Here is a 24,378-nt window from a genome sequence, read left to right as displayed (position 1 = left end):
CTATGGGCCCCGTGGCTCTGCCAACCCTAGTAGGGATTACGGGCGTGAGTTTATATATGTAGTTCTACCATTATTATGTATTCTGAGAGTAGAATCAAATCATATTTTTAGACTTTTCTATTTTTATAGTTTGAGAAAGGATATAGAAAATAAATAATTTCGCTTCCAAACACATTCTGTTTATTATGAAATATTGTAATTAACATTCTCATCGTGAAATTTGCCTACAATGATCTCCAAACCGGTTATTACGTACTAACTTAAATCTAATTAAATGATAAGTTTGGACGATTTTAAAATCGAGTTTTAGCAAATGTTAAATTCTGACAACGTAACATTGTTTAGGAATAAAGAACAGCATAGATCGATGAATAACAAGTGTTGTACATACACAGCTTATTAGAAATTTAGAAGCCAAAACTGTAGACATTTTAAACTAAGCCTTACAAGTACATTCATACAGTGTATCCTAAATATCTTAGTGCACACTAACCATTATACTCCATTTTCACTTAGGTATTTAATGTACATTACAGATAATTTCGTTCATGGATTACTAAAATAATAATTATATGCATGTACTCTATATCTTAATATACTGTATCTTTAGTATTATTATCATAATAATATGATGATTTGAGCATACCTACTCCAAATGTATAGCATTTAATATTGTTAAAATCTCTGTACACTCAGATCTACTGCGCACTGGACTGTCACAGAATATCTATAGTATTATTGCTTGTATGGCTAATGTAACTATGTATTTACAATTTTAAGTTTATTACTTCTACTATGAGGCATTATTGTGGTGTTTTGTTACTTAGCTGGTGATGTAGATAAATGTGTTAAAATAATGAGATGTTTATAATGTGATTTGAAATCACTGACCTTCTATTACAGATCAAAGTTTATATCAATGTTTGAAGTACTAAGGATGCCTGTTACATATATTAAAAAATAATACAAAAACAGCAATGACGTGTTCAATTAATTATGCTTCTCAATATTTCAATAATCTAAAAGAATTAAACTATAATATATAAAATAAACAATTCAAATAATTGGCAATAATGTTTTACAATCACAGAAGTCTTGTTACACACATTGACAAAATTAATTAATTTGTCTAAGAAAATATTCTATTTACGTAATGAGAACATGCGATCAAATATTAAATGTTATAATGACTCATTCACTGTTATTAGTTTTATTAAATATTAACTATCCAGTTCAAGCAAGCGGTACGGACGTGGACCTAAAGTATTAAGAAAACATTAGGGCTAAAGAAATATATCGATACGCATTACGATACCAAGTACATTTTCTGAAATATTCAAAAAGAGCTTTTTTCTGAGAAATTGTTACCTCTAGCTGATTAATGTTTTCGAAATGTGGAGCCAACTATATCTACTCTACTGAGACTAACAACCGACTAACAACTACGATGGTTCGTCTTAACAACACATGGATTGAAAGAAATTAACATAACCATAAGCTTACGACAATATTCCCATCCATCGCAAGATTAACTACCTATACCTCGCCAAGCTTTTTGTTAAAACAACGTGATAAACAGTGATCCGTATCGCCGTATATAATAGTAGACCTAACTGCGTTAGAGAAAATTGCTAAATGAATTATTTTCGACATTTAAGACAAGTGTGCTCTAAAAATTGAGTTACTGTAGTAAGGTCTGCGTTTAATGTCACAAACAAGTCGTTGATATTGCTCGGTAAACCTTTATAATGAGTATATTGTATTAGTTTTATTGAATGAAAAGTATTAGTAAGTATCTGACAATTATCTTTGAAGTGATAACACATACAGGCATTATTAACATTTTACAAGTAGGTAACATTGGTTGTGTAAACGTTATCTATGAATAATTTGTGGCACGCTTGGTTAACCGGCTACATCGTGAAGAAACTGTATCTCGTAACTCAATAACGAAAGCAATATACATAAAAATACACTACTAAAATACTACTGAATTTAAAACAAATTTTTCTCTACATAAATTTTATTAAAACATAGGTAGTAATTTCCATATGAGAAAAGAACTTATGCCCAACGGCATAGTGTTCTATAAATATTTATGTGTAGGACGAGAAAGGAGGGATTTTCAGCTGAATGTTTTTTTTATTAAGCATGGGCCAAGCTTTGGTGTCGAAGAACATTGGAAATTTTAATTAGACTTAATAAAAATAACGTAACTTAAAGAGTAATATTAGGGGAAAGGTAAGATAGAGTTTATTAAAACTATCATGTTAATTTTAAAACTGGACTCTACAATTTGAACACAAAGTCTTAAGAGGTACATTGCATAGTCCTCACGTTCACATTTTATGAGATTACATCGTGGCAGTCGTTATAGAGACAGTGTTGCCATTGCAAAGTTACATTTTCAAGTCTTAATCTAGCAACGTATAGTGACTTATTGTGGATGTTGTTAGTTGCAGGGAACAATTTGTAGACGTAGCTTTGGCTTCGGTTTCGCGTGACGTAAGCGAATTAACACGAGTAGTCTTATTGGTAGCACTCAATACAAGTAGAATACAAGGGCTTTAAATTATAACCTTTATTTATGGAATTACGTGACAGGTCTTTTAATTTCGTAAGTTCGTATTGAATTTAAAGACGTATTTTTTAGAGGTTAAAAATTACTCGTATCGGGTCGTATGAATAGTACCTACACGGTGTGCGTCGACCTGTCCTGGGCACTACCGTGTGCTTAGATCCATATTTATTGTACAAGTAATTCTGTATAGATTTACTTTTAAGAAGATTGGTTATCTCTGTAACCCAGAAAGATGGCATTGCATAGACATTAATCTGTACAGAGACTGTTTGTATTGTGTTTGACCCAAAATTCAGGTTATGAAGACAAATAATTCTGCGCGGCAGAAAGTATGGTTACGCGGAGCCCGTAAGGTACGAGTAAGTAGAGGGGGGATTGGGGTGGTCCGTACGCGGTTGCGCGAGATCGCTTGCGCGGGCGCGGGCGGCCTCACGACTCTCCGTTGCCGCTGTCGTCGCCGTCGCCGTCGCCGCCGTCCAGCTCCGAGTCCGAGTCGAGATCGTCATAATCGTCGTCGTAGAAGTCCGTCATGTCCAGCTGTAACGGATAAGGAGTATGGTAAGATTATGAGCTAACCGCCTCTGTGGGCCACTGGTTGAGCGTTGGGCTCACGAACATAAGGTCCCGGGTTCGAATCCCGGTGGGGACATATCACAAAGTGTTAAGCGTTAAGCGGTCGGTCCCGGCTACCATCAGCATCACGCCTTTATCCCCGAAAGGGGGGTAGGCAGAGGTGCATAGTATCTACAACTACTCTTCGCCAGCTGTGTTTAAGTCCCACGTAATAGAGGGCGAGCCTAGCGCCAGTAACTGGGCACAAATCCTGGAAACCACTCTACAAATAGATATTCTATCATTAAAGATAATTGGTTATCTCTCTCCAACAAAGATGACATTGTATACATAGACGTCAAGATTAGCTAATAAAGACACCATTTTCTTAAAACGGCATGACAACATCTCTATAGGTACCGAATGTGGCAGGCTAAACTTTATTTTATTTGAGTCTCTAAAAATAGTGCCGTCCTTCACTTACGACGAGTGCAAGACAGAGATAAAGCTAGTTTTACAATTGACAGAATTAATCGGGACCAATGACTATACGAATTAATAAATCATCTTAAAAACAGCATTTTTCGAAGCGTTTTCTAATGTCGAATTGTGCCATTTTATTACGTGTTCGATTTTTATTTTTTTATGGATAGTCGTTTATAACCATTTTCCTCCCTTGTTCCGGCATTCAGTAATAGTATTTTATGCAACAGTTGTATAAGAAGGGTCAAAAAATGCGAGTGGCGTGAGTTGCGATGTGAGCCTTGGCGAACATCGCAATAAGAGACGCCACGAGCATTTTTTGACCTAGTTATACAACGTTGCATACAATACTTTTTCTACGACGACGTAATTTTAAATGAAACAAAAATTTTCCAATTTATTTTCCAACGCGCGGGAAAATGGCGGCAAATGTATACTTTTTTTTTATAGTATATCTATGGCACCAAACAAAGTAAAGGTGCCAGTTTCCAGGTCAAAAAAAAAAAAAAAACAACAACAATGCTTTTTTGGCGACATTATAGTACAGTTACACTTTGTAAACAATGCTTTTATAGGCCATAGAGCATACACTTTTTCAAAGAGTTTAATTATGTATGTACTTATATTAGACTTTTTGGTTATTTAAATGCCAGATTAAAGTAGAGGAGTAGAAAAAAACTATAATGGTTTTATGAGTTATTGCTCGGTTATCAACGCGGACTTTCCTGGTTTAGTAATTTTAATATACAGCAACGCTATTTGTTTTCCTCTGTCTTTTCTCGAGGGCTTTGACGTTTCTTGGCTCATATTTACGTCGCCAATATATTAAAGCTACAAAACAGTTTTGGTACATGTGAACGACCTGAAATACCTCGGAAATACGCCAAGGTGCGCACTTTTGTGAATTTTAAACCGTCCCCTAGGTTTTTATTTGAATTTGTAATCAAAGATACGAACCTGCGGCTCCTGCGTCGTCGACTTGACTTGGGTTTTAATGCAATAATCTTCTAAAGTAAGAGGTACTACTATTCCTTCTTTCTCCGCATCCATACGCGCTACTTGGGCCTGTTTCCTGGAAAAAATATTGAAATATTTCGTTAGATACAATAAAAAAAATATTTTATACATTGTTTGAGGTTTACGCGCTTATTATGATAATAATTAGGTATAACACATAATACCGGAGCCTCGTGTGTCTCGAGACACCGGTATTATGTGTTTTACACACATAAACACTGGTGCTAATTCCTGTAAACACCATCTAATTTTATTTTAAGTTATACCTGTCATTTTCTTATCCGCCGAAAAGGAAAGGAACGAGTAATCGACGTCAATTTTACGAAGAAATTAAAAAACCCTTTTCAAAATTTTACAAAATCAGCACCGATAATGTGGTGTTTACCAGTGTCGTTGTATAGACTTAGCAGGCTTACTTAAATTACATAATGAGTAAAGATGAATGCAGCAATTTATTTTTTCTATTAATAACTTGTGACTGTGTTCACCCTATTAAAGTTGCAGGCGTGAGTATAGTATGTACCGATGTATGTGTTCATTGGAGTGATATAAAACCGTCGTCGTATCTGGTAAAGACTTCTAACGACATTTCCGTTTTGATAAAATAAAACATCTTTTATTTACGTCCGGTGATCGTCAGTCGATTTCATGAATGAGTCATTGCGCATAATAAATCGCATTAGGTATTACTGGTGGAAAACATTTTACAGAATTTAAAATTTTGATTTTTTTATTATACGGTTTCAAAATGCAAAATGCACTGTAATGTTTACGCGCGGTGTGGATTTAGAGTTTTTTAAGAGTAAACTTTACAAGTTATATCGCGTTTTGTTATCATCATAATCCCCCTAGCGTTATCCCGTTTTTAAACAGGGTCCGTCAAATCTTCAAATCTTCAGCTTAGGTAAGCACCTAAGCTGAAGATTCGACAAATCCGTTTTTTTTACAGAAGCGATTGCATGTCTGACCTTCCAACCCGCAAAGGGAAAACCTTCCCAATACAGGTTAGGTTTGGTCACATGCTTCCGAAACGCATTTCTCGGGTATGTGGGTTTCCTTACGATGTTTTCCTTCACCGCCGAGCACGTGATAATCATTTATGATCCAAATATAAATTCAAAGAACTATTTCGAAAATTATAGGTTTTGGGCCCGTGCTGGATTCGAACCTGCGACCTTACAGTGAGAGTCAAGCGTTCTTCCAATGAGCTACTACGGCTGCAATACAAGGCTTATTTTCCGTATGTTTTTATTTACTTTTGGTGTTAATATATCTTGTGTATGATCTCGAACTTGTGATTTCGACGAACAATTAAATCAATAATCTAATCAATCGATTTAAATCATCACAGATCCAATCACAATACAATAACCTACACAATACCACTATTTCACATAAAACAAAAGAAATAATACATTTTAAATGAGGACAAAAGAATCACGATTGCCACACAATTTTCTATCTTCAGCTGTAGGTAATTACGGGTTTGTCATTGTCGTGCCTTTATTTTCGTCAATCTGATAATATAACTGTGGTAGTGTCGTAACTTTTGGCAATGTCATCATAAGCATAAGCATAACAGTAGACAGACAACAAAAGTGGATATACTTTGTGACTTCCCTTCTATTGACTTGCAAATGTTGTATTATTAATCAGCTCTCTATTTGTTTATGTAATAGTAATATCGTGACGACGTGTACCTACTGCAGTTGCAAGCCATGAGCCCATGACTTAAGCTGCTTATCTCACTAAACATCCTATTTTATAGCGCTAAGTAATCAGTGGTAACACGACATGCTTCGAAGCATAATTATATCAAGCTGTATTAACAGCAATATAATTTGTATTTATATACACTAATATTAATATTACAAATAGGTAAAAATTGTAAGTATGTTCGTGGGAAATAATCTCTGGCACTAGCAAACCAATTATGAAAACTCTTTCACCTACCAGTAGGAAGCTACATTCATCCTGATATACGCTACGTATATTTGATAATCGAAGTCTAATTGAAAGCCGAATGAAGAGGCTGTGGTGACTCTCACTTTGAGGTCGCAGTTTCGAATCCCAGCATATGCTTATACCAATGAAATTTCAAATTTGTTTTCGAATTCATGTTTGGATCATAAATGATTATCACGTGCTCAAAGGTGAAGGAAAACATCATGAGAAAACCCACATTCCCGTGAAATGCATGTCGGAGGTGTGTGACCTAACTTATATTGGGCTGGTATTCCCTTCGCGAGTTGGAAAGTCAGACAGGCAGTCGCTTGAGTAAATAGTGCTTGCTTGTCCTTGCTTTGTCGCTAGGGAAATGATGATGAAGTCCAATTGAAAGCTAGTATTTGTATAAAATCACGACTGTATTTACTACAAGAGCAAGACAGACATATCTAACAGTCACGTTTGGATCTTAACATAATATGACGCACTGTATAATGTTAATGATAGGTTTTTAACTAATATTGCACGGAATGTGATACCATCGACCTTTTAATAACATATCCGTAATAAAATGACGAAACGAATGTCTCATAAAATATACGTCATCCTGAAACAATCACATTTATGATATGTCAGAAAGAGTAAGCAGCTCTGCACATTTCTGTACCATTAACTCTAGTCCAGTTAGTAGAACAATCCACCAACTAAGCCAATTCAATGTGTAAATCATAGACCTCGTATAACAAATAGACAACCAATCTCTGTAAAAAAAGTGTCCGTGGCACATCACAAGCGACGGCGTGTAACGACACTGTACAACCTTTTTTTTGACGTGACTTATTGTAGATTTGCCGCAGTTGACAGTCTGTACAACTTGATAGCAATTGCACTTTATTTGAACAGCATCTTAATTTCAGGGAACGAACTTTTAATACATACACAGGTAACATAGCTAACTTAATGGCCCCGATTCCCGTAGGCATCTCCTAATTTTATTTTAAATTATACCCGTCATTTTCTTATCCGCCGAAAAGAAAAGGGACGGGTGCTGATTTTAAAATGAATGAATAACCCGACCGAAATAAATAGGGATCTCGCTGGTATGCAATCTGTTTGACGTGTGTTGTGAACTTAATTCTGGCGGGTTATTGCAAAATGTAAATTTTTAGAAGGTTGTTTTAGATTTCTGCCTAAAATTGACGTGTGGTCAATAAATTTTATGCCTGTCAATTACCCGTCCCTTTGCTTTTCGGCGGATAAGGAAATGACAGGTATAACTTAAAATAAAATAAGATGGTGTGTACTGGATTCACTAGCAATGTATAACACTTATATATTGGTAGTAGTATCGGACGATTTTTTAGAAAAGTCCTTAACGAATGTGAGTGTATTTGTTTATAGGATGTCAGTGGTGTAAATAAAGTCATTGAGCGTTATTTGCACAACGCCAATGTTGGATTGGCTCGATGGATTGTCTTACCAATTGGCCACAGCAGGCCAATTTAGGAACCACTTCCAACCAGCCAGCTAGTAGGAACCACTTATAGGCAAAGCTAAGCTGCTAAGCGTATAAGTCGTTTTCGGTGTCTCTGCCTTTTGTCTACTTATTCACTCTTTAACTTTATCTAGGTATATAGTATGTTTAACTGTTCTTAGCTGACGTTCTTACTCTTACTACATTGTAAATAGTATAATAAACTACCTGCCAACGGTTTTAGTTCTTTCTACCTGTCAATTTTATTCATTTGTTCTCCGATCACTTCGACACTGGCAGTAATGGTTGTAAGAATAAGCGACCCATTACCATAAACTAAAAAAAAATGATATTTATAAGTAAAACGTACCTGATAATATTCTCGTACTCCTTATCCTTGCCCTTGGAGTCGCGCCAGCGGCGGTACATGACGCTGGCGTCCACGTTGGCAGGGCTGAAGGTGTTGGGCTCGTTGAGCAGCGAGATGACGGAGAGCAGCACGGTGCGCACCGACTGCGTCGGGTTCCAGCGCTCGCAGGGCAGCTCGCCCGACTGCGGATCGTCCACCGGCGGGTGCAGGATCGATATGCACAGGTCGCCATTCTGGAAAACATTCGGGGGTTTTCGTTAGAACATGAGCACATCCAGGACACTTCATATAAAGTGGCTGCAAGTTGTCTTTGTGACTCTTTCCATCTCATTAGGGATTTCGGGTGTAGTTTACGCACGTATGTACATGTATGTAATACTGAATATTTTTATAAGTTTTGTCTTGTCTAACCTGAAGTGTCCCACTGCTAATAAGGTAAGGTGTCTATATATATCTATATTTTCTACGATTTTCTCTCTAGCAACTCCTATGCAAAAGTGTGTCCCAATCGTCGTGCAAGTAGGTAGGTACCTATATTATTTTGTATAAAATAGATATATTATGCTATGTGTGTCGAACAAGTGAATTGTATACATCGCTCGATATTTGTTTCTCAGAGGCAAAGTTCATTAATAATTTCAATTAGATTATCATTGACAATCTCACGGCAGCACTTATAAATTCTAACGTATGATAAATTCAACCTGGTAACCTAACAGTAGCCATCGACTCGCAAAGAAGACCTAACAGTAGCAACATAAAGCAGGGTAACGAGTCTTTTTTTTTTGACGTGACTTATTGTAGATTTGCCGTAGATGACATTAATTACTTGGCCGGACAAATGGGGAGCGCTGAAAGCTCTCACCCGGTACAACGTTTAAACGTTGTACCTGCCAACGTTTAAACGTTGTACCGGGTCAGGCCTGTTGTCTTAAGACAACAGGCCTGAGGGTGCCCAGTTGGGCGCGAACCTCGGCGCAGGGCGTCGTCTGAGTCAAAAGTCAAAGCTAATCATCACCCTAAATGTTTTGGCGGTAATAAACTTGTATAGGTGGTAATGACGAAGTTGGGCTAGTTTTAAATGAAGGTGTTCATTTCAGACTATTTAAATTATTCCGCGTAGAAGATATAAACAAAACAAAAACATGTTTTGATTACAATTTTGCGAATCGCAGTACGGTTATGATCTAGATTCGATATGTAACAAAGAGCGTACTGAATTGAGTAAATAACCTAAGTACCTTATTCTGAGAACGTATCGCTTTGAAGAAGACGCAACTGACAATGGTGCCTATTCGGGTGCACACAAACTTAACCAAATTTTAGTTTGACAGCTTTTAAATTAGTGCTGTCCTTCACTTACACTTCACTTACGTGCAAGAAAGAGATGCAGCTAGTTTTAGTCCTATCAAATTAAGTTGGTCGTTGCTCGAATCCACACCAATATGCGAATTGGCGCGGGTATAAATCGTAGCGAATAAGCTAGATTTTTAAAAACTGAACAACTTTTAATAACTTCAGGTTAGACAAGTCCCTAGAATAAACGGGACACGTAATCCTTAGGAAAATCATGACTAGAAAATATCAAATCATAGGTATCTATCGTAATAAATCACGATTACAAAATATTTTTTCACATACTTTTGATACTTTTACATTGTTGATTTTCAGCATAGTATTTCTTTATAAAATAAATTTATTCTAACAAGCAAGCCGTCGAGGCCAGAGATATTTGAATTTTGGCGCGATACCTACACCGATACAGTTTATGTGTTACTTGTATGCTGCATTGCACATAACATCGTACAGATATAATTAACCGAGCATTTTGAAGATACCTACACTATGTATATGAAAGATATTTAATTTTGTTGGTTGAATTAGTAACGAAGCATTTTAATTTGACTGTCAATGCAGAATTCTGTGTAAGGTCACGGTAGTCTAATTACCTATTTATTTTCGGTTCGTGTCACCGTTTTTTGAATAATAATTGATGAATTAACAACATTGTTAAATGGCAATGTTATGTAACAAGGTACGAAGGATTTGGTTGGTCAGTCAACAAGGATTGCAAACTTAGATCAAGTTTACGAACTGGTTTAGAGGCATGACCCAAATGCATTTGTGTAAAACGTTATTCATGAAAGCATTTGACCCCAGTTGGCTGCAATGTGGATATTTTCGTACCTACCGTCGAGGGAATGGCTCCCAGTGAAAACAGGAAAATAGACGTGGCAGGCAGGCTAAGTAAGTAGAGCAAACGAAGATAAGTATGAAAAGGGAAAAGTAACATCTTAGGTTTGCGGCCGGAACACGAGAAACTAGGGATTATTTTAAAAGTCTAGTTTTGCGATGTCGACGTGGCATGGTTTAGGTACTTATAAGGCAATTTTTGGAAAAGTATGTAATTTAATTAATTTTTTGTTATATTGATGTCATGTACCAAACACATGCATGTTGTTTGGCATGAATAAACATCACTTTACATTAGGTTCGTTAAACGGGAAATGCGCCGAGTTTTTAAATTGAAAAAGTAATACAAAGTCTAAAAATATTCTCACTCATATTCACGTTGTTGGAGAACGTGCTAAGGATGTTTATTGCCTATAATTCGCAGAAATGTTCTACTCGATGAAAGAGGTACGAAAATTGGATATTCGCGGAAATGAAATTATTCGGAAAATTTAAAACAAAAACAAGTTTTAGGTATAACATAAACGTTGCCAAGATTTTGAACAGAAAACATCTCGATATACTCCTGTCAAACGGGTGCGATTATTTTGAAAGTCTAAGTAACTTGGAAAAATTTAATTTTAAAGCTTATTGTATTATTTAGATCTGTCAGTGGTGTATGCCGGGTGAGATTCAGATTTAGTTTAAAAGATATAATATAAAATAATTGAGCCTTTTACTTCGTCTTCCTATGTTGATGAAATATGAAAGTAAAATGCGCTGCTTATGTCTACAAATTCGCGTGCAGTTTTATCTAACCCGGCAGCAAAATTGCGTGATGTGATGGTTAAGTTCACAATATTAAAAAAAAATGAAAGTTTTAAGTTTCATTTTGGGCCCTACGACTTTTGTAGCAAATTCGAGGGTAAAAAGAAGATATTGAGATCATGACGTAATCAGGTCGAATTTCAGGTTAAATTAGCTATCAGTAGACAATGCAGCGTATCAATTGAGATTCGTTTCCCTGTACGAAATCAAATTGCGACTGGCAAATGCTCTCGACGAACTGCCAACGTTGTTATTAAACCATGATACGATTTAATGCTTCGCAGTTTGAGGCGGATTTCGTTTCCGGCGAGCGTGCGTAACTGCCTTGCTTGTTACATAAAATCCATTGTTACCCACCGATTACCTATCTTCATAACAACTTACGTGTTCATGACACATGCACAGAAGCTGGGAGCACTGTTACAATGCTCCAACGGTTGCACTATGGCGCAACGCTTTCGGAGGGAAAATTATACGTCTAATTTTATTGCGTAGGAAAGAATAGCGGCCATAGAACTCGGCTAAGGGATCACGGTGTAATGAAAGACGATGTATAATCGACGAACTGGAAATCCTGTAACCAATATTGTAGAACTCCCCAGTTCTACTCTCTGTTTGTGTTTTTTGGCATGACAATATCTTCATTCTACTAATTCAACACCGATCTTTTTATAATTTAAACTGGCTTGCCTGAAAAACTTACAATAAACTACTAAATAACACAAGACTCGTTGATTTGTAAATGGCGAATGTAATAATTACAGGCCATTTTTAGATAACACTCTACAGCCAATTTATCCTTGTATTTTTCATGACTTTATCATGCAGTGCAAGTACAAAGTGTGCTCGAATCTCATTTCAATTTGATTCTCATTTTGCATTTGACTCCAGCCTGGCGTAAATTGATTTTTCGTAACTTCGATGAGGCGGGTCAGATTGACTTTAAGACTCTTTTCTGTATTAGCTTTCAATAAAGGAAGAAAATACGTAGGTACTGAAAAAGTCAGACAATGCGGCTTTGTTGAGTTTCGTTCTTATTTTTTTACATCTCGTCTGTCCACCCGGGAAGTACCGTGTAGATGCGTTATTATTTTTCAAATAGGGACGGTAAATCGATACCAAATCGAGAGGGACAAAAAGCAGGGGATGAATGCAATGCAAGGGCACAGTATAACATGCATATCAACGCGCCAAAACGAACCTACTCCGCATCCATATTGATTGTCGATTCGTTCGAGTCGGTTAAACACTCGTGCCAATGAAAATATTATCTATGCATGTAATTTTGTACTCTCCGTGCATGGTCTGGGAGGAACAGTAAAACATAGAATGTTCCGTGCTGTACACTGGGATTATCGTTAAAGTCGACTATGTATTCACGTCGCGTCTAACATGCGCTTCGAAAACGTTACTTTTGTAAAAGGCCATATATGTACACACACAGTTCATCATATTGTATCTGCTTTTCTAATCCACAAGGGGATTATTAAGGGCTACTAGGTATGTAACAAAAGCGTGGTGCTGTCATAATGGACGTTTATTAGAAACAATATCAGTTCGAGTATGGTTAAGCATCAGTCTTTGGTCAATAAATCAGTATTGTACAACGGTAGTTAAGGTTCTTATTTATCCATTCGCTTTTGTTGGAAATTGTCCGTCAAGAACATTGATGAAACGATACTTTACCTAGAAGTATTCCAGTGTAAGACTACTTAGTACCTCGTGTCATTAATAAATCTATCAATAAAGGTTTCCTGCTATCCTGCAATGTCGACTTGCCTTACGTTCGCATGATAAAGTACAAAAATCGTGTATTAATATCAATATCTCATTGAAAACATGAAATGAATCATATTTTATACACGAGTTAATAAGTCGATACAAGGCTTATGTATGATACAGCATTATCGCCTGTATCTGTGTAAGGAGATAGCGGAAGGCGCGCGTCTGTTGGCCTTACCTTACGCCCTTGACGATCTTGGTAAAGCATAGCACCTCACCCCATTTACATTGTAATCTGCGCAACGACCCGTGAAGGTTGACTTTACTTTTTATTGGATATTTGCGAAATGAATATTCGAATTTATTACTTAATATATACCTAACTGGCATACTCTTCTATGCATTTGACCCAGTTATACTGCAAGATAAGTAAATGTCAATATATGTATATTGATATTACATATAATTAGGTATTAGCAACGACATCGTCATAATGATTTATTATATGAGGAAAACGATATGCGATATTATGTTTTGTTGCTGATTCTGGCGAACAAAACTTAATTTTAATTTAGTTTGACCGTTTTAAAAATAGTGCTGCCCCTTACTTTCTATAAGTACAAGAAAGAGATGGAGCTAGTTTTGCAACTGGTAAACTAAATTAAAATTAAGTTTGTCTCTGCCAGTGACCACACCTATGATAAAACAGAAACAGATGATAAAACAGAACAGTGTGTGATGAAACAGATGATAAAGTAAAAAAAAATAAGTAGTAGTAGTAGTAAGTAAGGAATTTTGAATAATTATAATACGTAAGTCTGATTTTTTTTTCGGATGAAGGGGATATTTTATAAGATTCTCTAAGCGGGTTGGGTTAGGTTGGGTTTAAACTTAGTGTAATACATCCTGAGACGGTACAACAATGGCGCAGTGAAAGTAAGTGCCTCAAGTGTTCTAACGGTCCTGGGTGACGCGGCTTTGAAACGGGTCCGAGACGGGCCCGCATTGGAATTACGAATGAGCCTTTCTTCACTCTGTTACTAACTACGTCTGTTAATAATGACTAGACAGGCCGGCACAAATAAATATGAACTGTTTGTATTGGAGGTGTGAAATGGGTTATCGAACAAATTGACTGTCCACTGCCAACACATTTTAAATGCGCACCTTTGTTTTTGGCATGAGAAAAGAATGAGCAAATAATGGGCTTCTGATCGGTGTTATACGCAGGTAAGCAAAGGCATATTCGAAACGCATACGAATACGAGTTTGTATTTATCTTTTTATCTTTCACGCTACGCACGTCACGTTATAGAAAAACTTAGGATTTTGATAGTTTGTCAACATCCGTGAGACGCGCTATGTAAACCAGGTAAAGTATTTCCAATGCACATCAAGGTTTATGTCGTTAGTGTAAAGCGTTTCACAATGTTTTGTGTATGTGGGTGTGACGCGATGATAGAGCATAAAAGCATGGCAGAAGCTACTCACACGAGGAGCGTCGCCCTCGTCTAAAAATATGCGCCGGCGGTTCAGTGCGCGCTTCCTCACGATCACAAAGAAAATGCGCGTATTCTGACCTCTAAATCGGGAAACACATCAACACGCTATTTACAACGCGGTAGTTGAAATGTCTAGCAATCTAAGGGTTATGAAATTAAAATATATTCAATATTTCACATAGTACACCACATGCTAGACCTTAACCAATTCTAGCTGTAACAGTAAATCGGAAATAGTAAAATAGGTACTTTATGACAATTATGACTCTATTAACGCGTTAGAAAATAGAAGAAAAGTAGGCTAAGATTAATAAAGCAAACATACAAAATGTGGCAAATGGCTATCATTTTCGATACCTCCACATTAAGAGTAACGACGAGTGGTTTATGTATTGCTTCGTAACCGTTATTAGGGACTTACAAATCATTTACCGGCGCCTGAGATTGAACTATTCGTGTAGAAGGCTTGGCTTGTTAAAATAGAAGAGAAAGTTATGGATTTTTATAGCAGTGTAAATAGTGTCCTCGTTTATACTGTCTAGCTCTGTCGTGGGTCTATCGCGATTTCATTATTAAGCAAACACAGGTTTCCTACTTTGCTTATCTAATTTATTAAACGTTTCCGGCTTTACTTCCGAACACGTCTTGTTTGTAAATAATAAACGTTCACTGCAGTAGTATAGTAGGGTTGCTATTTAATTTTAATATATAAATCAAGTTATCACGACTTGCGGTATGTAGGCACGTAGTACGTGCTAATGTTGCTAGCTCATGATGGAAATATTAGCTATCTGCCGACAAAGAGACCACGAAGTACCACTGCGGAATAATGCTTAGTGGGCGATTTCCTTGGAGAGGACCTTGGCGACTCCGCCGCGGGTTGAAGGCCCTCTGACGCACTCTGCGGAAGCCCCTCGCGCCCCTCTCCGTTTTAACAACTCGTCATTTATATTACACATAATAAGAAAGACTTCGTTATCCATACATTTATCATTTAACAAAATATGCGCAATTTATCGGTTGCGTCTCAGAGGGTCAAATCTGTTGCGTGGCGTCATCGCGTGCGATTGGATGTGGCAAGACAGACGCTAAAAAACGTCAACCACGTGGCCGTACAAAAAGAGTATGTGATTGAAATGTTGGCACGAGAGCGAGTCCGTTGGGATGAGATCGCGTCTCTGGGGCGTTATTTAAAGAGACGCGTGTGAATGTAGCACAAGTTCAAAGCGGCCACCGCGGCGCAGGTCGACGGGAATAAGGTTAATTACCCCAAGGCCGGGGAGTGCCAAACGCACAGGAGGATCCACGCTTCCTACAAGGAAAAACAAAACGTTGGTATTAGCTAAACGAAACGCTCCTAGAGACATCGTCGCTTCACACGCCCGACGATAGGTACGACCTACCCAAAACGAATCCACTAAATCACAATAATTTATCGGGCAACGGATCATATCATTAACCGACTTGTCTTTGCACTGCGATTAGTTCATTGACTACTTGCAAAGTGAATCACATGCGTTCAAATTAAAAGCGCTGGTTGCCATTGCCTGTAGCTACAAGTAAGGTCGTTCAACTTGCGATACATCCTGGTCGACGTAGTTTTTATTTCCATATACATATGTAGCTTTATGCTATTATAAAACGAATTTCAACAATAATTGCAAAAGTGATATCATTGCATCTGACTGCGATAAAACAATGGGAACAGTAAATACGGTGAATATTTCAATCAGTATCATCTAGAACAGTTATTCATGGTACGTTGTGTTTGTTTAGTTTGAGTCAACAGCGTGCAAGAAAGCTGACGTCACTGTGTACTAGGGCTTGGCTGTTGTAAAGTTTGTGATCTACATTACACTTGAAGAAGCGAAATGAACGCGTCTATAATGTCTATATGTTTCTGGAAGCAATTAAATAATAGTTTGAAATTTTCTGGGAAGCCAATGTTTTTAATGTTTCTGGTAAGTTGATATAGAGCGATGCACCGGCGACAGCGTCACGGCATGATTTCGGTGAATTGATGGTCATCAATTCCACTATCTGCCTACATTATTTCGCGTTACCGCGACACAGCTGTCTTCTAAAAGCTAACGGTAATCGCGAAGCCGTGAAAACTGTATAACCGGCTTGAGTGTTTGAGAAATGGCAAAGTTGCCAACACGAGTGCTGTTGTTTATTATCGTTAGAATACCAGATTTTACTTTGAATTTTTAAACATTCCGTGAAGCACTCATTAAAATAAGCGAACATATTTACGTTGCATTTGAGGTTTTTTAGATTTGCACGATGTATATTAAAATAGGTAAAAAATAAGATAACATCGATTGTTGAATTAAACGCGTTTATAATTTTGACCAAATAATATAAAATGTTTTTCGTATAGTTCATACGAAATACAAAATCTCGCAATGTTCAGGTTTCCCAATATATTCGTTTAACTTTAAAGCGTGGTGTATTTCGCGGCTGTTGGTTTCTTGCATTCATCGCTGGTTTTGAGGTTGAGGCAATAAATTGGGTTTATCAACAGGTCTGCTACAAGAACCTTATTCAAGAATACAAGAACCTAATTCAAAGCAATGTGGGTCAAACCACGATGCAGCATAGACGTTACGGGGTCAAAGACGCAGGAGTGTCGCAACTGTATTTCAACCTGATGAAGGTAGAGCTAGGCAGACTAAACTACTTATTAGAGAGTTTGCAGAGCAGTAATTTCAAGTGTCGGATATTTATTTGTTCATGACACGTGCGTTCATATACGATTTTGTCGCAAAGAATTGTGTACCTGCCCTGGTACACAAACTTTGCAGAGCAGCAAATCTCAAATGTTTATTTATCCGGATGAAAAGTTACAAAAGTCTAAGCCAAGCCAAGTGAAGTGAGCCAACCTACGATGTAACATAGACTCTGTCGCAATTCAAACCTCGTGAACGGTCCAAATAGCTTAGATACATTTGTACGTGCAAAGAGAGATAGTCTATTCTCAGATGTTGGTTTATCCGAAGGAGACAAATATGTAAATGACGTGAAGTTGGCGAAGCACTTTAATCACGATGCATCATACATGATGTCGGAACTCCAACCAAGGGATAGTTGCACGTAGCTACGTAGTAGTTAGGTACTACAGATTGAGACGTTGCACAGAAGCAAGAATTGTTTACTCGGACGTTTGTTTACTCAGAACAGAAAAAAAGTTTCAAAAATCTAAGTCAAGTGAAGTGAGTCAAACGAGAAACGGTATAGTCATAGTAAAAAATACTACGGTATGATGTAGAATTTGAATGGCGAAATTTGATCCTCCGGTCGAGGGCTTTCGTAGTTCGAAAAATTTTCAGCTTTGTATACGTATAACTATAAAACGTTATTCTTAAGTAACACGGTTAGATAACAACACAATGGCAATTCGGGAATCATTTTATTACAGCTTGGTTTAATGCCAATTTTAAGGCCATGACATTAAAAATGCTGTGTTTTTGTATGTATTTCCTACAAAGTATTTTATAAAGGCATAAGGTAGATTCTAATTTCCACTATCAATGATATTGACGTAACAATTAAGAGTTTGGACGACATTATTGCACCTCCATATTATCGACTAGCGGTAGAAACGGTAAAAATTGGAGGTTTCCGTTACTTCTAAACGTTATACCTATAAGGTATTCAAAAATATGAAGTGAGAGACAGCATTATAACAAACAAATTATATAAAATCTCTTTGGCACTCTTGATTATATTATAAAGTTAAGAAATATTGCGTTTTTCATATTACAAAAAGTAATAGTTATGGGCCTTGGACTGAATTAACCAATACAGGTTGAAATGTACTAGGTTAAATCAGATAATGTAGGTAGGTATTTCGTGTGATGTTCGTGCGAATCAGTGATTCGGAATTTAGCTCAAACATTGTCCTTTCGACAGCACTAGCTGTAAGGACCTATATAATCAATCGACATAGAATTGGTTCAATGTTAAAGAGGAAAGCTGAAATATCAACAAATGTTTGAACTTAGGGGCGCGCTGCGAACAACAAAAAACGTTCGTTCTAAGGTTTCATTGGGGGTGTTCAAGGTTCTTATGAAAGATTTACTTGTAGGTTTGTTTAATTCGCAACAAATGGGAAGTTTGGTCATTGACGAAAGGCGATTTTGTGGATTGTTGTATTGTTCACGTATCGATTGAACCACACCAATGATATTACTTAATCAATAATCTATAATGAGAGATGTTTTCAGGCTACGTTCCCAAAAAAAAAAAAACTGTAGATAACGCTGTACAGTTTTGTCTTCGTTTAACCTTCTAATTTCATAGATAACAGACATAATGCATCTTTAACTTTGTTTTTGGGTATAAATGATGACCCTTGTTATTACACCCAGGCGCAACACATCTTCCATCCATTATTATTCTGTTCAAAATATCAAGCAACAATTATTTTTATATATGCCTCTGCCATTACATTATATTTTTGTATAATTATGCACCCCTAGCAATGAGAAAATAGGTAATTATCACGTTAAATCTGAACAGCGCCATCTATAATGTTTTTGGGGAACGTAGCCTGGAAAGTCCCTCATTGAATGTACATCATTATTAAGACCTATTTTTATTCTGTTAAAAAAGAAATTATTTCCAATTTGTAATCAAATGATTAAAATGCAAATGACACATTCACGTACCTATTCTATTCGGATCGAAAACACGATTACATATGCTTAGCCTAAATTTACAAGGCAATTAATGCATTAAAATTATCTGTTGTGCTGTGAATCATTGTGAATTCTGTTTAATACCAATACCTACAAAGGAAAAATATTGTTTTGCACTGAAAAACGTTTCTAACTTCTTAATGGTGAGCCTTCAAAGTAGCAGTCTTTTACACACTACTACTGGCAGCACACACAGTATGTGGGCGGTGGAGTATGCTCCATCAGCTCCATACCTCCGCTGGTTGATTTAGGGGAGGTCTGTACCCAGTGGGACGTAGGTGTAAAGGTTGTGTACTAAACTGTATACTTAATTTAAGATATGCTACTACTACTGCTGTCCTAGTTCAGTAAAGCAGAGCCATTGCGAATGCTTTATATTTATCCACACTCTCTGCTAGTTGGCCAATTGATAATTGATGTCTTTTCCCTATGATACTTACAAATAGTCTTATTTATGGCATATCACAAGCAAAAGGCTTCGTCGGAGCAAGCATTTTTGAATAGAGCCTGGTTATTAAGGCGTAAAAAAGTACTGTAAACCCCGGTAGTTTTTTTTTGTTTAAAATTGCTCTTGTCTTAGCAAAGAGCTCTTGTGTACTTTAGCAATCCAGAAATAATGTGTTAAAAAAGTAATAATGTATTTTATGTGGGTGCTGCGAACGGTTTAAGGTCCGTCGACAATCGCCATTGTTCGAACTTTTCCCCAAGTTTTGCTGCCATTGTATCTGTTGCCAAGCCGAGTTAATTTGGACATTGCCAACATTATACTTCGCAGTATGGTTAGGTAAGCTGACTATTCTGCATTATTTCTAGCCTTTGTTTAAAGACTACACCTGCAATTTTAGCTGCTTCGTGCGTTATTGTAATATCCAATTATGCCAATTATATAATTCTGTGATGCAAATTGTATGATATACTTATTGTTGGTTTCTTTACAGACTTATAAGTTGTACGATTGTTTTCGTAATAATTATGACGATTATAGTTACCTATACATATAAGTTTGTGAATTTAGATTATGTAAGTAGGTACCTAATAGAAATAATTGTTGCTGAAATATTAATATGCTCTGCAACTGTATCAGATTGAATTGTTTAATTTTATATTTCCTTAATCATTAAAGAATCATTTTCATCAGACCGCGTCTATTGACACCAAAATTACCTACATAAACATAAAGCTGTAAGCCGCCAAGGATGCAAATAATATCGGGCAAACATTTTCTAAATAGCGGTAGGTACTAAGTACTCTTGTAAAGATTGATAAAATAACACTTACCTCATATACATTTGGATGCCATACTTTCGTTAAAAACCTAATGGAAGGAGGTGAATATGGATAGTCTGGAGGGAATTTCATATGTGCCTGAAACAAACAAAAGCATTATTAACATTTTATCGAGCTTAAGTAGAAAATTAATGTACGCGTTAAAAGTGATACGTCACACATAAGATTACGCCTATTAAAAAAAAAAACCAGAAAAAAACACAGAACAAAAACAATACACCAACACAGAAAAGAGCTATGATACACCTTAAATAAAAAAAAAAAACCTGTAATTAAAGATGGCAATAGGAGCTTTAAGAAATTGCTTGCTAATAAGCCGCCTAGGGTAGGAAACTAAAGAAAGATATACTCTAATTTGCACAAGATGTAAAATGAAACAAATCTTATTTCAAACTTTTGCTATAGGTAATTAACTAATAACCTAATTACTTATTAAGGTATTAATTAGCACAAGCAAATAATTATTCACTTGTGCTAATTGTAAGACATTGGTACTATTTTAAGATACGTAAAACTAAAATAAAATAAAGTTTTGTCCTCTGGAATTAACTACAATAGCTTACAAAGAGATAAAAGCATAACAGAGTCAGATTATTCCAGTCTAAACTGATTTATATTTTGTTTGTTGAGTATGTGGTTGGTTTGAGTGCTGAGTGGTCATACCCAGATTGGCTTATTTAGTCTTGCATTGAGGTTTGAACAGGCACTGATTGAATAGAGTGAAGATGTAAGAGGCCTAGGATGATAGGGGTTACTAATCAAGCTATGATTATTACCTATTACAAGCAGCCACATATCTACTAAAGAAGCTTCAACTTCGACCTTACCTACATTATTATAAGCTAGTTTATTCAGAAATTAGTACATGCAAATAAACGAAATGAAAATCACTAGTTAGTTAGTTAGTTTGAATAAACATATTGACACTAAGATGGGAAACTTTATAATATAATGTTTCCCATCTTAGTGTCAATATGTTTATTCAAACTAACTAACGAAGTAATGAGGAATGAAAAGGAAATATTGACAAACATTCCAATAATAAAGTTCAGGTAAAATCTAGACTGAAACCATAATAGACAGGTGTTTTACAGAGAGTATTTAAGAACTCGGAGAGAGTGGGACCTCAAAAAGGTATGTTTAAGTTTGTTGTGCATGTATAAAACAGCCAGGGACTTGCATCAACAGGGGTTTGGTCAGCTAAACTGATGCATGAAGGTAAAGTGGTAACAAACCATTTGCCAGGAAAATTCCTTCATCTGTTTGGCTACATTAAAGCTTTATTATTGCAATGCTTATCTTATAATTATCTGCACATGATAAAGAAGCGAAACAAATGAATCCTTACTAGCCGTCACACAGATAAGTGTAAATCAGTTCAATTGAACTTCAGTGTAGAATTGTTATTGTTTGATGCTCTACTTCAATTATCTCTCTTCAATTCTCAATTGAAATAGCGATATAAGTATGTGATTATGATGTGCTTAGAACCAACTCATACTAAATTATTTCTGTTGAATTGTCAATTCAACCATATGTTTCTGTATATCACAATGAAAGTAGATATAAATTGTCAAGATAAATTAGGTAGGTACCTACCTACTTATAAAGACACTTTATCACTAACATATCTAGCTAGGTTTTGTAACTGAAACAGATTTTCGCAGTGGATTTGTATTGTTTATGAATATCTTACATGGTGCCTTAATAAATACCAGTCCAATGCATAGATTACACAACTAATAATAATCTCAGTAAAATAATAATTCAAGTGATAAAAACATGTTAAATAATTGATCATTATTTAGGCTACCTATTTGTTCATAAGCAATAGTGTTAAGTAGTTGGTAGGTACCCAATTTTGAACAAATAGAACACTTCTTTTTATTCTACCTTCAAAATTAATTAATTCAAGGGTTCATAAATTGCATTCATACATTTATCAGAAAGATAACATTATCAAGGAGTGAGTAGAAGTGTCATACCTACCTAAATAAATATTTTTATGTTATGTTTAAAAGAAGTTCTGGAAACACGATCAAGCCAAGAAAATTCCATTTATGATGATTGATTTGTTTTTGGGAATTTGATACTTTGTGACATTTTGAATGGTTAGTATCATAACCTCTAATGTATGTGATACTGTAAACACTCACCTTGAAGTATCCACCTTGGTACAATGTGTCTGGAGGTCCAAAAATTGCCACTTCCCACTCAAACAAATTGTCCTCCCCCAAGAGCTTCACTCGGAATCCCTCCACGGGCTCCTCTTGCAGACTCTTGTACTCCAACGCCAGGGCTCTCAGAGCAGAACTAGTTGGCACTGTGTTAGACATTGTCAGTAAACTTTTCTACTTTATAAAACTAAAATCACTATCTACAGGAGATTCAATTGACATAACACTCCGGAACTCTCGTCCACGTATTCACGAGGCATTTCTCGTCACAACAACAACGAACGACGATTTTTGGTAAACATATCGCCACGGATTATTTATGATTCACACACTTCGAACGCCAATACTGCAAAGCTCAGAGAAAGTATGACTCTTGGCAGCAATAAACGTTGAAAAATGGAAGTTTGGTCCAAACTACACGACGAGTAATATAACAATGAGAGCAACTCCAAACAATCGCGATCCCAAGGAAAACGGCTGCGTGTTCGTTCGCCTCGCACAGCTGCTGCCTGAGTTGCCCGAGCGAATATTGTAGAACAGCTGTTTAGTTATTTCCGTGCTTGCTTGATTGCGCAGCGAAGTGACGCACGCGACCAATGTATCGACTTTAGCCGCAGTAGTGCCATCTTTTAAATTTAGACAGCAAACATTTGAACTGGTCGCGACATCTAGCAACACAATGCATTTTTTTTTCGCATAACAAGGAATGGATGGTTGTTGAATGGACCTTTGAAGTAGTTAGTGGTTAGTAGTACTTTTCCTAGATGGCAGCATCAGCATTAAGAAAAATATGGATCATGCACGTTAGATGGCGCTAGGTGTAAAAAATGAGCAGGATTAGAGGAACAATATTTTTTTTGTCAAAAAACAATTATTTTTAAATTAATCACAATTTTATTGTTCGAGAGTCCGTTTACAATACTTTAAAATAAATAAGATGATGAGGTTGTAATACTACTCCCGCACATAGGGTTCTGACTGTGGGGCTTTGACTTTCCCGTTAACTATTGTCTTCATACATCGAAATAGGGCGCGATTAGTTTACCTACTGCAAATACCTAAGTTTATTTATAATCGCAAAACCGTAAATAATTATTTATTATATATATTTTTGTGGTGGATCAACACGATTTTCTTGTCAGAGTTTCTTGTGTTTCAAGACTTTTCACGTGAATTAAGTTGTAAGCTCCCCAAACAAAATAAAATAATAAATAAATTGAGAAATTTCATAATCAATCAATCAATCAATCAATAATACTTTATTGCACAACGACATATACAAAGGACATAAACATACGAATAAAAACATAAGTACAATAGGCGGCCTTATTGCTAAATAGCAATTTCTGCCAGGCAACCTTAGGGTGAAAGAAGTTAATGCATTGGAGCACGGGCTGGTGCAATAAACATATAATGACACGAACAATAATAAAAAGAAAAATAAAATAAGAAAATAGTAATAATAAATAATATACATATAATAATATATATATATATATATATATATATATATATAGGTATATACATACACATACATACATACACACATATACATACATACAA

General features: G+C 36.2%; 1 protein-coding gene across 1 annotated transcript; it reads right to left on the bottom strand.

The window, feature by feature from the left end:
* Positions 1–163: 163 nt before the first annotated feature.
* Positions 164–23,398, bottom strand: LOC126374443 (ubiquitin-conjugating enzyme E2 R2). The gene is made up of 5 exons (XM_050021094.1): positions 22,795–23,398; positions 20,630–20,716; positions 8,425–8,657; positions 4,574–4,688; positions 164–3,118 (listed from the first exon to the last, which is right to left on the bottom strand). The coding sequence occupies exons 1-5, from the start codon at positions 22,972–22,974 to the stop codon at positions 3,011–3,013; spliced, it is 723 nt and encodes a 240-aa protein (XP_049877051.1). The 5' UTR covers positions 22,975–23,398; the 3' UTR covers positions 164–3,010.
* Positions 23,399–24,378: the final 980 nt, after the last annotated feature.

Source organism: Pectinophora gossypiella, chromosome 17 (genome assembly GCF_024362695.1).
Source record: "Pectinophora gossypiella chromosome 17, ilPecGoss1.1, whole genome shotgun sequence".
Taxonomy (NCBI): domain Eukaryota; kingdom Metazoa; phylum Arthropoda; class Insecta; order Lepidoptera; family Gelechiidae; genus Pectinophora; species Pectinophora gossypiella.
This window is presented reverse-complemented; position numbering and strand designations above follow the sequence as displayed.